This window comes from Canis lupus, chromosome 34 (assembly GCF_048164855.1).
Source record: "Canis lupus baileyi chromosome 34, mCanLup2.hap1, whole genome shotgun sequence".
NCBI lineage: Eukaryota > Metazoa > Chordata > Mammalia > Carnivora > Canidae > Canis > Canis lupus.
This window is the reverse complement of record NC_132871.1, coordinates 577,720-597,542: the sequence shown is the minus strand read 5'-3', so window position 1 is coordinate 597,542 and position 19,823 is coordinate 577,720. Positions and strand designations below refer to the sequence as shown.

Genomic DNA, 19,823 nt, shown 5'->3' with positions numbered 1-19,823 from the left:
TGCTTTTTTGCTGTGTTCTGGTGGTTTGGCAATAGATTAGAGGTTGGGTTTCCACCATTTGGTACTAATTATCTAGGAACAATCTGATTTCCATTTATTACATTCACATGGCAGCGCTGCCTGTATTTATATATAAAAAAAAGGGTTCATTCTGCCCTCCTGGCCTCATGAATGCCCCCAGAAGTTTGTTCCGTTATAAGATGTGGGCACAGCAAGTTAAATCAGACCGTTCCTCTTGATTCTTGTGTCTGGATGCTTACATTTAACTTTTCTGGCTATAGATGCTTTTAACCAAATCAGACTATTGCCAAGAAGTTAAATGAATAAAATTGTAGTCCTTACAAGTACTGGACTTTCTGTTGCTGAGTAAAATAAATGTCTCCCTTTCAATTAAACCAAGTGTTTGTTACTGGATAAAGTTCTACCTTTACATAATCAACCGTGTGGCCACTGATTAGACTTGATAGGACAATTATAACCGAAAATGTGTATTTCATTGTGGGTAAACAAAAGTGCCTATTTATCTTCCTCTAGTGTTCTCTCGACTGTTACTGAAGTCAAGATGGGCAAGAGCAGATTGTGAAAACTCCGTTGCACAACAAGCCAAATGTGAATCTTTAAACAAAGGCATAAATTCTAAACATGACATTGATTCGAGAACATTTGCAGCCCACAAAAAAATGATCACTGGTTCACGGCTTCACTTCCCCAATTGTTACTTGCAAAAAAGACACTTCTAAAGAAGTAAGCTCTATCTAATGGGGAGAAAAATATATTCCGCTCCAGTTCCAACCATGAATATCTATCTGATCAATGAATTTAGTTTCTTGATGCAGTTTTTTTCTTTGGGAATTGCAGACAATCCTATCCACTTGACCCGTGACACTCTTGTAAGAACAAATAACAGGTCTTCCAAAATAAATAAATAAATAAGAAAAAAAAAAAAGATAACAGGTCTTCCAAGTAAGAGACCAGAATAACCAAACTGTGAATCTAGAAATCTGGAGAAAAAAAAAAAAATGCATTCATGATGCTATAAATTCTAAACTCTAGAAGTTATTCCTTTTAAAAACTACTTAAAAAGGGATGTTGCAAATGTGACATGATAGTGAACTTTGAGAGTGTGAATCAGCATGGGAGCATCCATGGGTTGGCTAGAACATTTTGCGTCACCGTTGTATTTCCTCGTCTTTAGTTTTATTTATGACCTACCAGTTTTTCAACTAGAAAAATTTAGACATCGTATTTCAAACACAAATAATTAAACATTAAATTAATAAATATTTATAAATATTAAATTAATTTAAATAATTCAAGTAATTTGCTTAAATCTAATTCTAAATAGAATTATTTTAATCATTATGATAAATCGTATTTTAATCTGAGTTGTGTTTTACCTTTCAAAAAGACGTTTGAATATTTATACCACCAAAACAATTAACACCATAAAATAAAATTTTGATATCATTCTAATATTTCTGTGGATGTTACCAAAGAACTATTTGATGCAATTTCTTTGTTGTTTAAATGTATTCAACATTTACTGAGAGTTCAAACCCTTTTATGATTCTTCATCATTGCTGTCATATTTAGACGAGGCTAAGAAGGTTGAAATATTCACCTGGGCCTAAATATACGAAGCCACTGCTTCTTGAAAGAGCAAACTAGAAAACTACAACGAGTCTCAACTATGGGCACTCCCCCCCCCTTGTTTTTTGTTTTTTTTTTTTTTTTTTTTTTTTCTGAAAGAGAGAGAAGGGGCAGAGGAAGAGAGAAAATTCCAAGAAGGCTCCATGTCCAGCGTGGAGCCCAATGTGGGGCTCAATCTCACATCCCTTTGGTCATGACCTGAGTTGAAATTAAGAGTTGGATGCTTAATGACTCAGCAACCCAGGTGCCCCTGGGCACTCATTACTAATAGGCCTTAAGAACCTAACAATGTCTGCATAATTAACATGGAATGGTTGAGCATAGAGCTCCTCCTTCTCTTAGAATGGGATCAGATCCTATGCACCTTCAAAGACCAAAGCAGCTGGAATTATGAACATAAATACTAAACAGTGGTACCATGAATTTCTGTAGGAGAGTCCAAAAATCTTGGTTTCTAGCCATCTGTCAAAATACTGACGAGACATAAAATAAAAATATCAAGCTGTATCCATCTAAACTATGCATTTAATTTCTTTTTTTAAAAGATTTTATTTATTTATTCATGAGAGAATTATTCAGAGAGAGAGAGAGGCAGAGACCCAGACAGAGGGAGAAGCAGGCTCCATGCCGGGAGCCCGACGTGGGACTCGATCCCGGGCCTCCAGAATCACGCCCCGTGTTGAAGGCAGGCACCAAACCGCTGAGCCACCCAGGGATCCCCCTGCATTTATTTCTTTAAAAAATATCCTCAACCAGTTAAAAATGGCAGTTAAAAAAAATGACTAGCTCCTGACCCCCTAAATTTAGAAACACCACTCAAAATATTTAATAGATATAATATTTAATTCCCTGACTTGAATTATTTCTAAGTTGGGAATCACGAACCCGATGTCCACAGAGCCCGGGCTGTGACACTAATAATGAGCGTGTGGTGGTTGTGGTGAAGTGGAGAGCTTATACCCAACTGAAAAGGCACAGCCTTTTAATAACCAATCAGTTATTTTCATGCGAGTCTGTGGGCCCACTTTCTACATTTTGTAACTTCTCAAGAAAAGCTCCAGCTATTAATGTGCGGTCTCTTAATATTACCTGCAAGGAACTGATTCAACATATTGAGAGATCTGTGTGACCAGAGCAACAAATGCCAGTTGACCAAGTCTACTTTACTGATGACCCAAAAGGAAACCTGTGATGGAATTTTAAACTTTGGATAGCACAACTATTTATAGATATCCAAGTTTTACCAATTTGGAAATGAAAATACCTAAGTGGGTTATTTAAAACCTTGATCATTTTCATGTTACAAACCTTCTTCACCTGCGTAAGCAAGTAGAAGGCATAATTAACACTATCATAAAATACTAGAGCATTTATAAGTTAGGTTATTTTGGCCTTCAGTTTGTTTTGAGGCATCTGGTAAGATATTTTGACTAATACAAGTCATATAATAGTTTGCGTACTATCATTTATGTTATAAACCAGATGATACGAAGGACAACTTCCACTTAATATCATAATATGTTTCACTCCATATAAACATTCTTATCAATTCATAGTTTGAGTTTAAAAGTTGCTCTAGTATAAATTAGACAGTAAATATACATAAACAGTTTATGTCTTTTACTTTGATGTGTTATATAGCTTTTAGAAAGTATTTCTTTCAGATGAAATTTAGAAAAAATTTGTCCACAGGGAGTTTACAGTTGTCACTTAAAATTAAGTAAAAAATGACCACCAATCACAAAATTATACAGCAAGCTGCATAGACTGTAAAATAGACTTTAAAATTGTGTATATGCGTGCATACATCTCTATCTACAGAGAGCTCACTATGGAAAGCAATAGGGAAAATAGTAATCATATAACTATATCCATATTGATAGAGTGATAAGTTATATAACCCAGACCATCAGAAATTGTGCTTCCACACTAAACCCTTCCCTCAACTTAAACCTCTCAAGTTCCACTGCCTTATTTTCCCCTCAGCTTTGAGAAATGTGTGGAGAGGTGACTCTTAGCCTAAACACTTCCTTCAGATTTGTGGGTTCTCCTAACCATCCTTTTGGTTATAACTTTTCACTGTGAAGTTATCAAAAGCCGTATTCGTGTTCCTATTAGTGTTAAGAAATCTCTGAGGTGTGCCCTGTAGTTGGGAAGTCCCACCTCGGGGCCAAGCCCGTCGGGCTCTGTCCTAGACCATCACCAAAGCTTCCACTGGCTGGCCTTGGGGTAGGCTGCGGTCCCCTCACCAGGTAGAGGGCCCGGAGTGCAGGCGAGGCAGTCCAGGACTCAGCTCCTCCACCCCTAGGACCCCTAGGCCCACTGTGCTCTTCCACGTGGCACATCTACGTTCCCAGCCTGGTGCCCATGTTCAGAGGCCTCCTTTTTGGAGGCCCTTGGCCATGGTCTTTTTAAAATGCTTCTGTCAAGACCATCTTCTGAGGGCCTCGAAGACTCCTTTCTCCACTGTGAGTCAGTATTCAGGACATTTCTGCTCCTCGCTCTTTCTCCTTTCTCTCCCCATGGCTTGCTCCCTCCCTCCAGACACCACACCACACAACCCAGCAGGACCTTGGTTCAGGGCTCCCTCAGCAGAGAGACGAAGCCATGCTTCTGCGCGGATCTTCTGATCCTAGCCCAGTGCCATTTTCTGGGGGAAACGGGGACACTGATGAAGCCAGCACCTTCTCTCTGGCCTCTTGCTTACACTAGAGCAGGACGTGAATAAAGACTGGATTATTACTTTCATTTTGGCTTGTTTTCATTGACCACTCTGACAGCTCGGTTCTTACCAGCTCAGCTTTTGACAGTAGCTTTCCAGACTGTAATGCAAATACCTTATAAAAGTCATTCGAAAACTGCTGTGCAGACCCAGCGCAGTGTACCACTTACTGACCATCTGATTATTTATTATCTCACTTATTCGAGATGCTGGACGGCCCCCTTTGCCCATCCCTGGAAAGTCTTAGACCATTTGGAACTCACAACTTACAGAAAGGTCGTGATGATTGGAGTTAGATTGTTTTAGATTTAGGCTCTGCTTCTTACCTCATAAAGGAATAAATCACAAAGAATCTATGGGCCTTACTTCCCATATCTTTATTATAATAAGGACAAAACATTACTCATACAAATATCTCAAAAGAACGTTTTGAGGATTAAATTTAAAACGATTGTTGTAAACCTTTTTGAAAATTCTACAAAGTCATTACTTTTTACTAGACTTTACTCCTACATCAATGAGTGTTTTTTTTTTATTATTTTGATTCCTTTTCCTGTGTCATTACACAGAAGCTCTTATTGAAATGAATCAGTAAGCTTTCCTCTTAACTATCCTCTCGAGTCCTACTGATGTAACATTTTATTTATCTAAAAATGTAAGATTTCAGTGAAAAATGGTCAAATTAAACATTCTGGAATCTAAGGAACGTTGCAATAGGAAAATATATTCAAATAATTTTTAAACAGTAGTTATGTTGAAACTATTCTTTTCACAATATATCATTTTACAAATAGATTTTCATATATACTTTTTCCTCTTTCCTCCATGTCTTCTTTCTTGTCCTTAGTGTATTTTTCTGTCATTCCTTTACAGCTGCTGCACAAAATATCTGATCATGAGCAACATGGGTTTCAGAGATGCTCATCCTCTTTCTGGCGTAGTAGTGATGATTCATCTTCCTGTCTAAATATTTCTTCCGTTACTGTCACTCCTGTCAACTCGCCTGATTCCAGACTGTCACTGGGACTGTTAATACCACCACCTTCTAAATGTGGCCTTCCCAAGCCAATCAGTGAGAGCAGCATCCCAAGACCTCATGTAATTTGCTAAGCAGAAAATTCTTTCTTATTATCCCACATATTTGTTTAAACTCTGCTAAAATGTGCTATTTATATCAAATTGAAAAAATTTCAGGTATGTCCACAGAAATGCGCGTTAGGACAAGTAACTTCAAAGAACCCTCAGATATGGCAACTGGGAAAGTTGGTCATTGCTGATATTGGTAAAAGCAGTTTCAGTGGTGTTTGGTACAAAAAGAGCAAAGTCTAGATTGATAGGAGTTAGTACCTCTCCCAAGGAAGTTAGTCGTAAGGGAAAGAGCAAAAAATATGAGCTAGAAGCGTAAAGATGGACAGGCTAAAGATGTTTTGGTTGGTTTATTTTGTTTTCAAGAACAGTGAAGATTTGAATATCACTATAGCAAATGGGTGACTCTTTACACACAATTAGCCTTATTTTTCTTCCATTACCTTCATTATCTATGAATGAGAAAAATAAATATATTCCAAAAAGTCTAATTATACTGTGAAATATGCCAAGTAATCTCTGTTCATGTTGAGGAAAAGCAAGTTTTTTCTTCTATTCTTCTCCAAAATAAGAGTTCTCTTTCTTCTCTAGATTGTGTGTATGTACGTGTGAGTGTATTTTGCCCCCCAGCATGGCAATCAAAGTGCTGGTTGCTTCATTCCTGGGTCATTCCTGACCCAGACCGACCCAGATGACACTTTTGGTGGTACATTTAGTGATAATTTATTTTGCAAGGTAGCTATTTATCATAGAAAACCTGGGCCCGGGTGGCTCAGCGGTTTAGTGCTGCCTTCAGCCCTTCAGATCCTGGAGACCCGGGATCGAGTTCCACATCAGGCTCCCTGCATGGGGCCTGCTTCTCTCTCTGCCTGTGTCTCTGCCTCTTTCTCTTCCTCTCTCTCTGTATGTCATGAATAAATAAATAAAATCTTAAAATAAATAAAACGTATTTCTTAAAAAACAACAAAAAAGAAAACCTAAGAACTCTTACCTGGGAATAAAAGGCACTGCAGTGAATATAATAGTTGGCTGTCATTGTAGTAATAAATACAAATTAATATATAATCTTCATAACTTTTTAAAGTTGCTATTAATTGCGTTTGAATGAATGGTCATATTTAAGAAGGTGCATTACTTATGTTTAATTATTTCTATTTATAACTTAAGCAAAATATATTACTGAAATCATTGTTTTATATAGTTTCTTAAAAAAAAAAAAAGACCTTTTTGGCAAATTGAACTCCAATAAAAAATTTTTTTTAAATAAAAAATAAAAATAAAACAAATAAAATAAAATAAAAAGACTTATTTATTTTGGAGGAAGAGCACGAGCAGGGGGAGGAGAGGTAAAGGGAGCGGGAGAAGCAGACTCTTCACTGAGCAGGGAGCCCTACCTGGGGCTCCAGCCAGGACCCTGGTATCATGATCTGAGCCTAAAGCAGAGGCTTAACAGACTGAGCCACCCAGGCTCCCTGTATAGTTTCTAATAGTTTCAATTCTCTGATACACATGGCAATTATTCCTAGGTATACAAAAAAAAAAAAAAAAGTATATCTAGAGTAGTATTGTCAGCATTTTTGTCATCATCTTTAAGGCCACTGTTGCAGAAATTTTCTGTTGCATTCTTACCAATGAGCATTTGGCATGACTAGTTAAATCATATAGAACTGCCAACATTTGATCTACAAAATGGCAAGTGCATATAATTCAACTGAATTATTTGTTGTTTATATGTGTTTTATATGCATATGAAATATTTGGCATTAAAATGTGTCTACCTGAAATACTGCTTAACTCACATTATTTTCATTGCAGGCGGGCAGTGTGACACCGAAGTCACCCTCCACGGACATCTTTGATATGATACCATTTTCTCCAGTGTCACACCCATCTTCAACACCTACTCGCAATGGCACACAGCCACCTCCAATACCTAGTAGATCGACTGAGATTAGTAAGCTTTCTAAACAAATTAATATTCTTTGCTATATTTGTATACATCTGAAATATTTAATATTTTATGAAATTAATACTTTATGGAAAATTATATATCTTGAGCTCACTAAAAGTGTTGATTATCAAAGAATTAGGTTTATATGGGCCAAATCAGCTAATCATATTTTACTTTATAATTCAGAGTACACTACTAAAGATGTCACTGTTGCATTTGAAACTATTTTATGAAAAATGATATAGGGTATAGGGTTATTTATATCATCATACAAAGCATTTATTTATATTTTATTGTGTTTGGGGTTATACTTTTAATGTTTTAATGATTAAAAACAACTTGGTGGTAACTATTTTAATATTTTGACACATTTAGTAGAACTCAGTGTAAATTTTTTACCAAAGAGTATATGAATATTCTTAAAGAAACATGTAAATATTGAATTCCATGATTTGTTTATTAACCCTACATAAGTGTTTTTTCTTGATATCTAAAATACTATACATGTATCACTTTTCTGATTTATCTTCTATACATTTGGAAGGAATGTAAGAGTCTCTTACCGATGAATTAGGAACCATCCAACAGATGCTCACTTTCAATGTTTTGATTATATTTTGATCTGTGCCCTATCACAGGAACTTAAAGAATAGTTCTCAGTGGCCATGATCAGTCATTATGTCCGAAGGGAAACTCAAGAAAAGACACTTTTACATGTTCTGCTTTACTGTATCCTCTCTGGTTCACATTAAGAGGTTTTTCCATATAACTCCAAAGTTTTAGCTTGGTCTTAAACTGTGTCAGGGCCTTTAATTTATTTTTTCCCCTTGTGGAACTTACCAAAATATATTACACATGTTAGATATTCAGTAAATTTTAGAGAATTAATTGTAAATGCAAAGTAATAACATCAGAAACTCTGAAAATCAGTGTATAAAAATACTTTTACATAAATTGAAATATATATTTTTTAATTCCTCTGAATATATTTTGTGCCTTGCAAAATATTTTTTCAGGAAATAATCCATAATATATATGTCATAGTGTGTTTTTAGCAAATGTTGCCAGTATCCTCATGTCATAATAGGGTATTTTTTTGTCCTTCTGAGGGTCTCACATCTCTTCCTTTACTGTTTTTTAATTCCTTGAATTTAACCACTGGTTTACTCATTCTCTTATTTAGCCCAGTAGGCATTCGTTTAGCATATATGCTAGACTTTCATTACAAGCTAAAATCTGAAATATAAATTAGTGCAGTATCTGCAAAGGAGGATTTTAATCCAAGTCAAACTATAAACTGAGAAGAGTGAATAGCTTTGAAAATATTTAGAAGGGATAATTTATCAGGATGGTGGCTGAGAGTTCAGAATCAACTGTGATTCAGGATATTAGACCAAATGTTGTTAACAGGGAAAACTAAGAGGTAGGTAAGGTGAAAAATGCATTCAGTTTTAGATATCAATAAATTTGACATGCCTTTGGAAAATCTAGGCAGAGATGTTCAAATTGTGTTAAGGACTTTTTAAATGAGAAACTGAAGTAACACCCTGCTACATTTTTTAATATCTAATGATCCTGAGTGCCAAAGTTTAGTAAATACAATGAAGGATAGATGATAGGTAGGTAGGTAGGGAGGTAGATAGATAGATAGATAGATAGATAGATAGATAGATAGATAGATAGATAGTAGATAAATATAGCATTCTAGATACCCCCATACCATATCTATCTTTATAGCAAATACTGTTGGAAAAATGGTACTTATTTGATACTTGAGTTGCCACAAACATTTTTAATTTGTAAAAAAAATACAATATCTGTGAAGCACTCTAAAGCAAAGCGATAAAATGAGATAGCCTATAATGAAAATCTCTATTCCTCTTGATCAGCTCTTCTTCCTTCTTGTTAATTCATTTCTTTTCACAAACATCTATCCTGTGCAGAGCAGTGTTGGACGTGCTTGTGGTATGGTGGTAACCAAGGCACTCCTCCAAAGAAAAGTTCTCTTGTTCCCCAAGCTCTGGTTTATTAACTGAACAACATCAGACTGAGGAAAATAACGACAATAATAATAACACCCATGCCCATGTATAGTGTCTACATATATTATGTAATATATATAAAATATATATAATATTCATATATAAAATGGGCATAAATTCCCATTTGTTTAGGACAGTTCTGGTTTATATCTCCTGTCTTGGTGTGACTGTTGGTTGCATTCCTTTTACTCTTAAAAGTGTCTTTATTTGGATGATAAAAGTGTATGTCCCTCTTATGTATATAATACTTAGCAGCACCAGGCACTTACAAAATTTTTTTACTTATTTAATACATGAATTTGAAAAAAAAAGTTATAACTATAAAAGCCAGAGTCTTTCATAATGAGGGTCACAGATTAATTTAGAGGATATAATAGAACTCAAGGAACATAAATATTATTTCTTACATAGCATTGAATTTTGATAATACAGTTTTTCTTAATATATTACAAATTCCCATGCACCTATATAATTTTTAAAAATTGTGTCAAGAAAGAAATTTGATAATTTTTAAATAATAGGCCATGGTTTTTATCAATTACAAATATCAATTTTAACTTTAATACTTCTTTAGTGGTTAAAGAATGAATACTTTAGAGTATATGTGACAGAGAGTTTTTTGATATTCCATTTTTGTTGTATTTAAAAAGAAATTTGTGTTGGGGCTAGGAGGCATTTTTAAAGAACCTGCCTCGTTGTGTTTATTTGGGAAGGTGATATAGTTTCATAGCACATGAGACAATGTGCCTTAAATTTTTTCTAAATATATGTGAGATTAAGGTGTAATGAGCTATGAGTAACACGACTTACCAACCAGTCCCGGTCCCTCGGATTGCTTCACTGTTGTGTTACAAAGGCATCAGTAGATGGAAAAGGGAAGTCTCAATAAGTAAAACATTAATTGTAATAAATTTAATTGCTTCAAAAATTTGATGAATTTGATATTGAGAAGTCTTAATTAAAGACACAGAAGCCTCTCTGGATAATAATTCTTTGTAACCAAACAGTTTTTAATATTGTCATAAAATGGATTTTTGCCTCTTTGTTAGTGTTTACCTCTAAGCTCAGAAAAGCCCAGCATAAAATGAGTGTGGATAGGAGCTCCTTTGGCCTTGTGAGCAGTTCTTTATATAATCCTGCCTCTGAGACCTAACTCACCCCAATCACTTCTTGCTAGCTAGTTATTTATTTATTTATTTATTTATTTATTTATTTATTTATTTATTCTTGTCATTTAATTTACTAAATTATTTTCCTCCTTTTAGAACGAGACCTGTTTGGAGCAGAACCTTTTGACCCATTTAACTGTGGAGCAGGGGATTTTCCTCCAGATATTCAATCAAAATTAGATGAGATGCAGGTGACTATTTTAACAGATTGACCTACACATGGTTTACTTCTTTTTGTTTATGGGACACAGAGAATGTTATATACCAAAACTACCCTTTCCTTAAATTAGTATTACTATGGAAACTTATTTGAAACAATTACTTGGAAATACTCATATGCATTTAGTCCTAAAAATATTCCTACACATGCTAAGTTTTATTTTGTTCTGTTTTCTTTTTAAGAATGCAATTTACAATGGCAATAAGATGGTTCTTTTTTTTTATATGAAATTACATGGATTCTAATGGTTCATTACTTTCAAATCCAAAAATTACAAGGTAATTGCACTAGGTTTATAAGATTTCATCTCAGTTTTACCAATTATGCAGTTCAAATTGTAAATGGGTAGATGAAGGAAAATCTTTGTGAGAGTGAAATCAATCTCTTTTACAAGAAGCATCGTCGCTATGGTTCATAACTTCTGGACTCTTTTGGGGAACGCAGGCACCCAGTGACAACTTCTTTAGTAATATAGTCCAGTTGGGTTTTTCATTTCTCTCTCCCTCTTTCATTTTTCAATTCTCAGTTGTACTGGAAACTTGAAGATGCTGGTTTTAAAAGCTTTTTACAGTGGGCCATGATTAATAAATAGTCTTGAAAGCACCGGGGGAAAAAAAAATATCTTCTCTTTATATTTGCCCTTTACATTTTGGTGAAGTTATTATAGCCTATATTTTATCGAAAAGATTATTTATATGGCAAAATGTAGGCAAAGACCAATTATATGAAGCTGATTGAGAAGATGTAGTTGAAGAAGTCACTCCCACTTATTAGGTGATTCATTCCCTATGTTTCATTTCCTGGACAAAACTATTAACGGTGGGTTCTGATCTTCTAACACTGATGAAACACTCCTTCCTAGAAAGATAATATAAATATCCTTCCACTCATTTTGGACTACAGCTATGAAGCAGTCATCTTCTTTTCTAGGCATTATGTGAATTTCCTTATTGCTCTAAATATAGTAACATATGCCTTGAGATTTTCAAAGAATATGTTAAAACAGCATTTCTCAAGTTGGGTAATTCATAATCTTATTTTACATGAAAAATTATTTTAAATCCTTTCTATTGACTTAAATTGTAACATTTCTCAAATATTTACAATTATTTGCTCCTATACAACTATTAACTTAAAAATTACAAGTTAAATAAAAGCACAATTACAACACCTAATAAAATTCAAATTAAGAACTTCAACAGGATGGTGATATTATGTGGCTGAAACTAAAACCACCGATGTCAAACTTCCGTTGATTTTAGGATGTATCCTGTTCGGTGGTGCAATTTCTCTCCCTCTTTTCTAGAGTTCAAATATGACACTTTCACTCAAATAGTACATGATTATTTAGCAGGAATACTTCATTTATTTAATATGAAATCAATCTTTTCCCTTTTTCATTAGTTTTACCACCTAGGTTTGTGCTACTTGGGACTAATGCTTTTGTAAGGGCAAACACAAACATGGGCACGACGGTGCGGTGGTGTTTGTTGTTAAACATTATGCAAATCACAAAGAGTACTTTTCTGTTAATGTTTTTAAATTTTCACAAGACTGAAAAAAATTCTATAGCTTTTTAAAAACAAACCTATAGCCCCAGATTTTTGTAGGAACTAACCCCAAAAGACACTGTATTGAAATGATTTAGTGATGTGTTAGTTAAATAATGTTAAGCTATGGTATTTTTGCTTCTGTTTCGGTTTTTGCCATTTCTAATATTTTCTTAATGTCTTTTTTATTCTTTTCTGCTTTCATGGTGGGTAGCGCCAGAGATGGTTGGTATATTATTTTCATAATAATTTTAAACAACTTACAACTTCTTAAAGCTAAAACCTTAATATTTGCATGCTTTACTTAATAAATCTTCAAACAGCAGTTTCACATGGATGTCTCTGATTGTTAGTTGTGTTTAAAGAGGTTTTATAACCCATATTTTAAAGTTATTTTTTCAATGATGTCGTCACTATTGCATTGTCCACCTCATTGCTTGTCTGTTTTTGTTTTGTTTTGTTTTGTTTTGCTTTGGTTCAAGATTTACTTGCAAGGTCACTTCAACTAAAGTAAAATAATATTTTCTTCATCTAAAGTCTATGACAACTTTTGCTATTAATCTTGTTAGCCTAATTAAGCTAATGTACACATTTGGCTATTATTTTTATATTTGCATATAATGTAAAAACAGTACAGTACAGTGGGTTGTATATATGATATTGAGTTAATAAGCCTAGTGAGATATTCAGGTTTTCTCTTTCATTTACAGGGGAAATCACAAAAATATCTTGGGTGTATCAAATTTAAGCAGAAATGTGAGGTCATATTTTATTATAAATGGTTAGAAAATAGAATATTTATTTGAAACCAGTAATGTAGTCATTTAATTTGACATAACTTAAGCTTCCTGGTGTCACTGACAGACAAATTAGTAAAATAGTATTGATAGCTCAGAAGTGTATATTCTAAGCTATAATAATTTAATACATGAAAAAAGGATCATGGCAAGTCAGTGAAATATGAACTTTGCATTAAGGGGTGTTAAGTCAGCTGGTCAATAATTTAGTGGAAGATCAATGAACAGCTGTAACATACAATAGATATCCAAGTAAATTTCAGAAATATTAGTCAGCTTAAAATGTTTGGTATACAATTGAATATTTATCAGACTTTTGAATTGGAAAGAAATTTTTATAAGGAAAAGAAAAATATGTAGTTCTATAGTTTCTATAGTTTTTTGTAATTTTTTCTTTTCTCTTTAAAAATATATAAATATATCACATATACATAATTAAGGTAAGTAGACAAATACTTAGAAAACTAAATCAGATAAATTTTAAAAAACCCAGCAGTTCACAAAAGACCACAAGTGGCTAACATGCATGTAGACATGTTCAATCTAACCGAAGAAAATATACAAATTAAATAAAGAACTAAAAGTGCTATTTTAATCAAGCAAATTAAACATTTTATTTCTTTACTTATAATCCACGCAAGTGAGAGTGTGGTGAGACAAACTCATTGCTGGGACAGGGTCAGTTCAAAGCATCCATCTGGAGAGTAATTTGTTGGTAATACTTATATTTCTATTCGATATCAAAAACTGTAATGCAATCTATTCTGAGAAGAAAATGACTATAAATGTGGAAAACTTCTATGGGCAAAAGCTTCTAGTTAACTTTATTCATAATTATAAAATACTGGAAATAATTAAATCACATTAAAAATAATAGATTGGTAGTTGCCTGCAGGAAGAAGAGTGAAGAGACAGGTGGAACGAGGGGATTAAAAAGTACAAACTTCCAGTTATAAAGTAAATAAGTCACAGAGATGAAAAGTATAGGGAATATAGTCAGTAGTATTATAATAACTCTTTATGGCGACAGATGGAAACTATACTTATCATGGTGACATTTCCTAATGTATATAAATTTTCTGTCACTATGTTACACACTTGAAATTAATATAATATTGTATATCAACTACACTCAGATTTTTAAAAAAATGAATAGAACATTATATAATCATTAAATTAGTTTTATGGGGACCCAATAGGGAAAATTTGTTCCACTAAATTTTAAAAAGAATATAGAAAATTATATATGTGTGTGCGCTACATTAAAATAAATAAGAAAGTTATATATATTTTTATATATTATAGTTTTTATGTTATTATTAAAATTATTTTTAAAAATCTAGAAATTGATAAAGAAAGACCCTCAAAGGACATACCTCAACGTGTTAACAATTCTTTCATATGAGTGGTTTTTCCTTCCTTAACATGCTTTTCTCCCTATTTCAAAATGAAGTAGAACTGAGCAAAATATTTCATACAAAAGACATATTAATAATATGTTAATAATAAAGTTATCTTTTGCATGAGACTTGTTTACAATAATCTCCATCACAACATAAATTAAAGCCTCATTTTCATCCAGAGTTTTCAAATTCAAGAGGATATGGAAACCTGAGAAAGATTCAGTAATCATTAAATCATGACTTAGTAAATGAGACCTAGGAGGAAAAGTCAGAAGCTGTATGAGAAATTTTATCTTAGAAGTAAAGAAAATGAAGGAGAGAGTCAATAATGTGTCTGTTAATAGGGATGATTAAATTAATCGAAGGTGACTCCAAAGGGATCCTTATAAAATCACTATGGAGATATTCTTATAAATGATCTACTTTTTTTATTATTGAAATAGTGACCGATCCGTATTTTACTGATTGCTGTTCTGCCGTGCAAACACAAACGCATTGATAAATAGTATTTTCAGGGTAGTTGAAACGATAGTGGTTCCATTTCAGAATGAACTGAGAAAAAGATTAAAACACTGGCTAGTATCAAACCTTCTCAAGTTAATATATATCCACTCTGTCTGTCTGTCTGTCTGTCGTGCCAGAAGAGGGCACAGTGCACAGAGCCTCCCATATCCAAATAAAACATTTGTACAGAACAGTTAACTTACACTATTCTTAGCTTGAAGTCTTGACTTCTCTAAGTATTTGGCAGCTGTTTAAGACACCGCGCCCCGATTCAGCAAAATAGCTCTTCCCGTGATAATAACAGGCTTTAAACAGTAGCGGTGAGTGCCGGGGCTCGCTCAGCCCCTTGGCTTGTCGGGCCGCGCCGGGGGGAAAGAGCCCCGGGCGCCTGGCGGCGGTGGCACTGCCCGGGGCCTTGGGCCGTAGACCGTGAGGAGCCCTGAACGTTCGGAGCAGGTGAGGCGAGGCTCGCAGTTTCGAGCTGGCTTTCTCCCTTCCCGGGTCACGGTCACGCTGCATCTGTAAGAAGGACATTGGGCCCCTGCCGTGGACGGACGGGACTGGGGTCAGAGTGGCTCACCCGCCAGTAGGCTCAGTCTCACGAAATGAACGCAAGGAGGACGGAGGACAAAGCTTCTCTAGGACGCCTGTCCCCGCTCGGCGGCCCGTGTCGCCCGCCAGCCCCTGCTGCGAACCACCGCCCTGAGCAGAATCTCAGTTGTCAGGAGGAGAGAGACGTAGGGTATATGTACAAGCGGCCCCGGTGCTTCCACAAGGAAACCTAAATACGGCCCCGGGTCCCTGCTTAGTGGGAGGCTCTGCTTCTTATCTCTTCCTTGCAGGCCGGGGTGGGCAGGGACCAGGCGGTAAACCGGAGGGAGCTGGGGCTGGAGGACACACTCTGCGGCCGCTGACCTCTCACTCAAAATCGCGGGCCCGTGTTGTGATGAGCCCTGGTGTTGTACGGAAGTGACGAATCCCGAAATCCTACGTGTGAGACTAGTAGTCCACTCTGTTACCTAACTGGACTTTGAGTCAAAAAGTTGGGGGACAAAAGGGAGGCAAGAAAATGTGTACTTGCTCCCAGTAGATGGAGGGCACCTTCATTTCCAGAAACATCCCAAACATGCTAGGGAGAGTGGGACCCAAAGCAAGACTTACAACCGTGAGCCACAGCGGGACGGGCGGGGGCTTTCCCCGCGGCCCAGTGGTCTGCAGCTGTGTCCCACGCAGGCCCTGGCGTTGCGTGTGCCAGCCCGAGCCCTGGACGGTGTAACCGGGAGGAGGACGTGAAGACTCTCCAGCTGTCTCTGGTCACGGAGCAGCTCCAGCTCTCTTACCTCTGTTTAAATCATGTTGGCCTCCAGAGCCAACAGAGGAGATCTGAGCCCCAGTAGACTGGCACACGAGGCCACCCGTGACCATGCAAGTCTTGAAACCCCTACGGGATGCCATTTGCTTCTGTTTCCCTTGGTCTGTCACTCATGCCAACGTCACACGTACTTAAACCTTTAAAACGCTGATGGGTCTAAACAACTGCCCAAGACACACAGCGATAGGAACACCTGACAAGCCAGCATGGGCCATTAGTCCTTGGCCGATCAAAGCGTGAGGATTTCACCTTTTGTTCGGTCTCTTTGTTTTGTGGCTATCATCACTATCACCGGTATTAGTATTGCCATGAGCATTTCTTATCTTAATGATTTTGCTCTGTTTTGCAGGAGGGGTTCAAAATGGGACTAACTCTTGAAGGCACAGTATTTTGTCTCGACCCATTAGACAGCAGGTGCTGATGTCAAGAACAAGAGATCCAGATTTGTGTTCAGTTTGTTTGATATGCGTATACGTCATTCCTTATTACTTTCTGACAGGTGGTATACGTGTGCCAATATATTTTTGAAGACCGTAACTTTTTGCAAGTTATTTTACTAAAACGTCCTTCGCTATTGATCTATAATGTTTATTTTAAAAACAACTGACTGTAAAGTAAATCATACTTTTATGTTCTTTTCTGTTTCTCCTGTAGATGAATTTATAATCAGAAAACAAATTATCCAAATATCTGTCTTGTGTCAGAGTTCTGAATAATTAGTATCCTTCTTGAAACGTGTTCATTTTCCAGGCTGCTAGTTCATTTTTGATTCCCAAAAGCCATACCTTGATGACACCTTTCAAAGTCTTGAGGAGATATACCAATGCCAAACTAAATATATTCCATATTCAAACCAATAAGCATGTTACCATCCATTAGACAGATGTTATTTTATGTATTAAATGTTGTTCATATCATTGGCAAAATGTAAACTCTGAATATAATCCCACCAGGTCATTTTTAGCAAGTAAAGTAGCAAAAATATAATTTCCAATAATAATTAAACCAAATAATTAGAGTTTATTAGTAAAAGCAAAGTATTAATGTTAGCTATTATTATCACTTATACTCTAAATCTTTTATTTATTTCACAAGTGAAGATGATGGAAAAAATTAAAATTTGCTCATTACAAAACACTTAAAATTTAATTTCTAATGAGATAAGTTATGCTAAACATCTAAACATAATCTGATCTGATGTTTTCTAAAAAAACATTTGGAATATATGCTATGGTTGCAATGTCTATCTATTATCCACATTTACTTTACCAAATATATCTTTTCTAACTGAATAATATTATTCTCATATTTTCTCCTTTGATAATATTTTCTCACCCAATTTATTTTGTGATGCCCCATTAGTTTTGATACTTTAAAATCTATAACAATTATTCCTTATGAATCATCAGTATCATTTAGCAATTTTAATTTGTATTTGTTTTTGTTGAAGTCAAATCTCATTTTTTTTTACAAAAATCAAACGACTTCTCAGTTTAAGCTAACATGAACGATAGAATTTTCTTTTACTTAATTGATAATGTGCTGATGAACTCCGACCTTTAAAAGTGTTTATTTCCTACACCTTTGCCCATTATGTAAAAGACTTTAATTTGTACTCAGTGCAAGAATTTATGGTTAAAATTTATAATTTGGTACATTGCATCATAATAAAAATAGATTAAATTAATGAAAATGTGAGCTTAGATTAGAGGTAGATCTCAAAAATAGATTTTTCTTTTACTCATGGAAATTTTCGTCAAGTGCTAAAGGTACATATATTCACTAGGAAAAGAAATCAAATACGCTTATGCAATCTTATATTTGTATGTATCTTCGTAATGTTCTATGGTATATATAAGCCTTCTTGTTTTCTGTTATCTGCTAAGTTGTACCTTAATTAGAAGTTAGTATATGTTTCATAAAGAAGAACCTTTATAATTTTGTTTGTCATATAGTATTTTGGAATTTGTATAATGAGAATGTCTAGGGGCCATATGAATGGCTTTTTTTAACAGATAGAATTTGTATTTTTATTGTACTTTAAAAGCTTTATGTAATAGGTATATATTTAGTGGCCATTTATTATCAATGGTAACACAATAGAGTACTAAGATGGTATTTGCACACTTAAGATATGTTACTTTACCAATTTTTAATGGTAATCAATTCTGCTACTGGCATGACTAAATAGTACATAATTGGTCATTAATTATGAACATTTATTTCACCAGTGCATTTTTATGAAGATCCCAGTTGAAAATTGTATTTCTATGTATACTCAATATGTTTGATTTTGCTGAGAATAAATGATTTTAAATAAATAATTGTATATTTACTCATTAAATAATCCCTGGTTAAGTTAGAAACATTCTGAAGGTGATTATATGACAGCGTTTCCAGGTCATAAAATGAGGCCTAAGAGTAGAAGGAAGAGAGGAAGAGAAAGGAAAAGAATTAATGAACTTTAACTTCATTTCTTACAGCCCACACACATTTTAGCTTTGTAAGCAAATATCATTCAGTTGTGAAAACAGTGGCCTCGATCCTGGTGGTGAGAGAGGTCGTAACTGGGTCCCTTTCACTAGAAGCATCTGGTGCAATAACTGTATTATGTAAATATCTCCTTTAAAAATTGAGAGCCTTTTTAGCCTAGTAATAGTATAAAGGGTTTCGAGTCTTTAAAAGGTAGACTTGATAATAAGATTTGAGTTGTGGCTTATTGGAATATCATGAAGTTTTGAACCTTCTGAAAACAAAGTATTAAGTGTTTTAAAGATTCACAGGACTCCCATGCCCAGTGTTTGCACACCAATGAACAATCCATCAACCCATTCAATAAAACTCATTTATTACTCACTTTGTGTGATAACCTATGTTATGTGGGTAAGAAAACATCTAGTAAATTTGCTTACTGGATTTAATTTTGCTTGCTTAACGTTGTTAAATTGAAGATGACCGGATTCCTGCCCTCAGTTAGTTTATTGACATAAAGGAAAGGTAAGGTGATATATGAATTACTAAGTAAAAACCAACATGTACGAAAGTACCGGCTGAACCAAAACCCTCCCAGAAGACACTTCTATTTAATTCTGTTTAAATGTGCCTATCTAGCACTGGCTAGTGTCTAGTGTTAGATATCCACTGTGAGACTATCAAGAGAGTCCAATAGCAATAATTTTCTCTTCGTATTTCTCTTTTTTTGGATTTGAACTTTCTCAAAAAAGTTTGGTCACATTATGAAGACTTATTTTCAGATAAAATTTCTGATAGATGTTGCATTGTTGCCTTTCTGATTCTTTTTTTTTCTTTTTTACTTTTTTTTATGTTAGTTAACATAACTATGAAAAAAAACTAGCT

At 34.8% G+C, this 19,823-nt stretch overlaps 1 protein-coding gene across 12 annotated transcripts in view; it reads left to right on the top strand.

The window, feature by feature from the left end:
* GULP1 (GULP PTB domain containing engulfment adaptor 1) overlaps positions 1-18,790 on the top strand; it is a 215,751-nt gene extending 196,961 nt beyond the window's left edge. For 6 of the 12 annotated variants that reach the window (XM_072811500.1, XM_072811496.1, XM_072811497.1 and 3 more), the window contains 4 exons: positions 5,246-5,470; positions 7,274-7,412; positions 10,717-10,811; positions 16,816-18,790. In XM_072811500.1, the coding sequence (XP_072667601.1) occupies positions 5,246-5,470; positions 7,274-7,412; positions 10,717-10,811; positions 16,816-16,887 (531 nt within the window). In that variant the 3' untranslated portion in view covers positions 16,888-18,790. The remainder of the gene's footprint in view (positions 1-5,245; positions 5,471-7,273; positions 7,413-10,716; positions 10,812-16,815) is intronic. The other 6 variants (XM_072811504.1, XM_072811502.1, XM_072811501.1 and 3 more) reach the window with 1 other exon arrangement.
* The last annotated feature ends 1,033 nt before the right edge of the window (positions 18,791-19,823 follow it).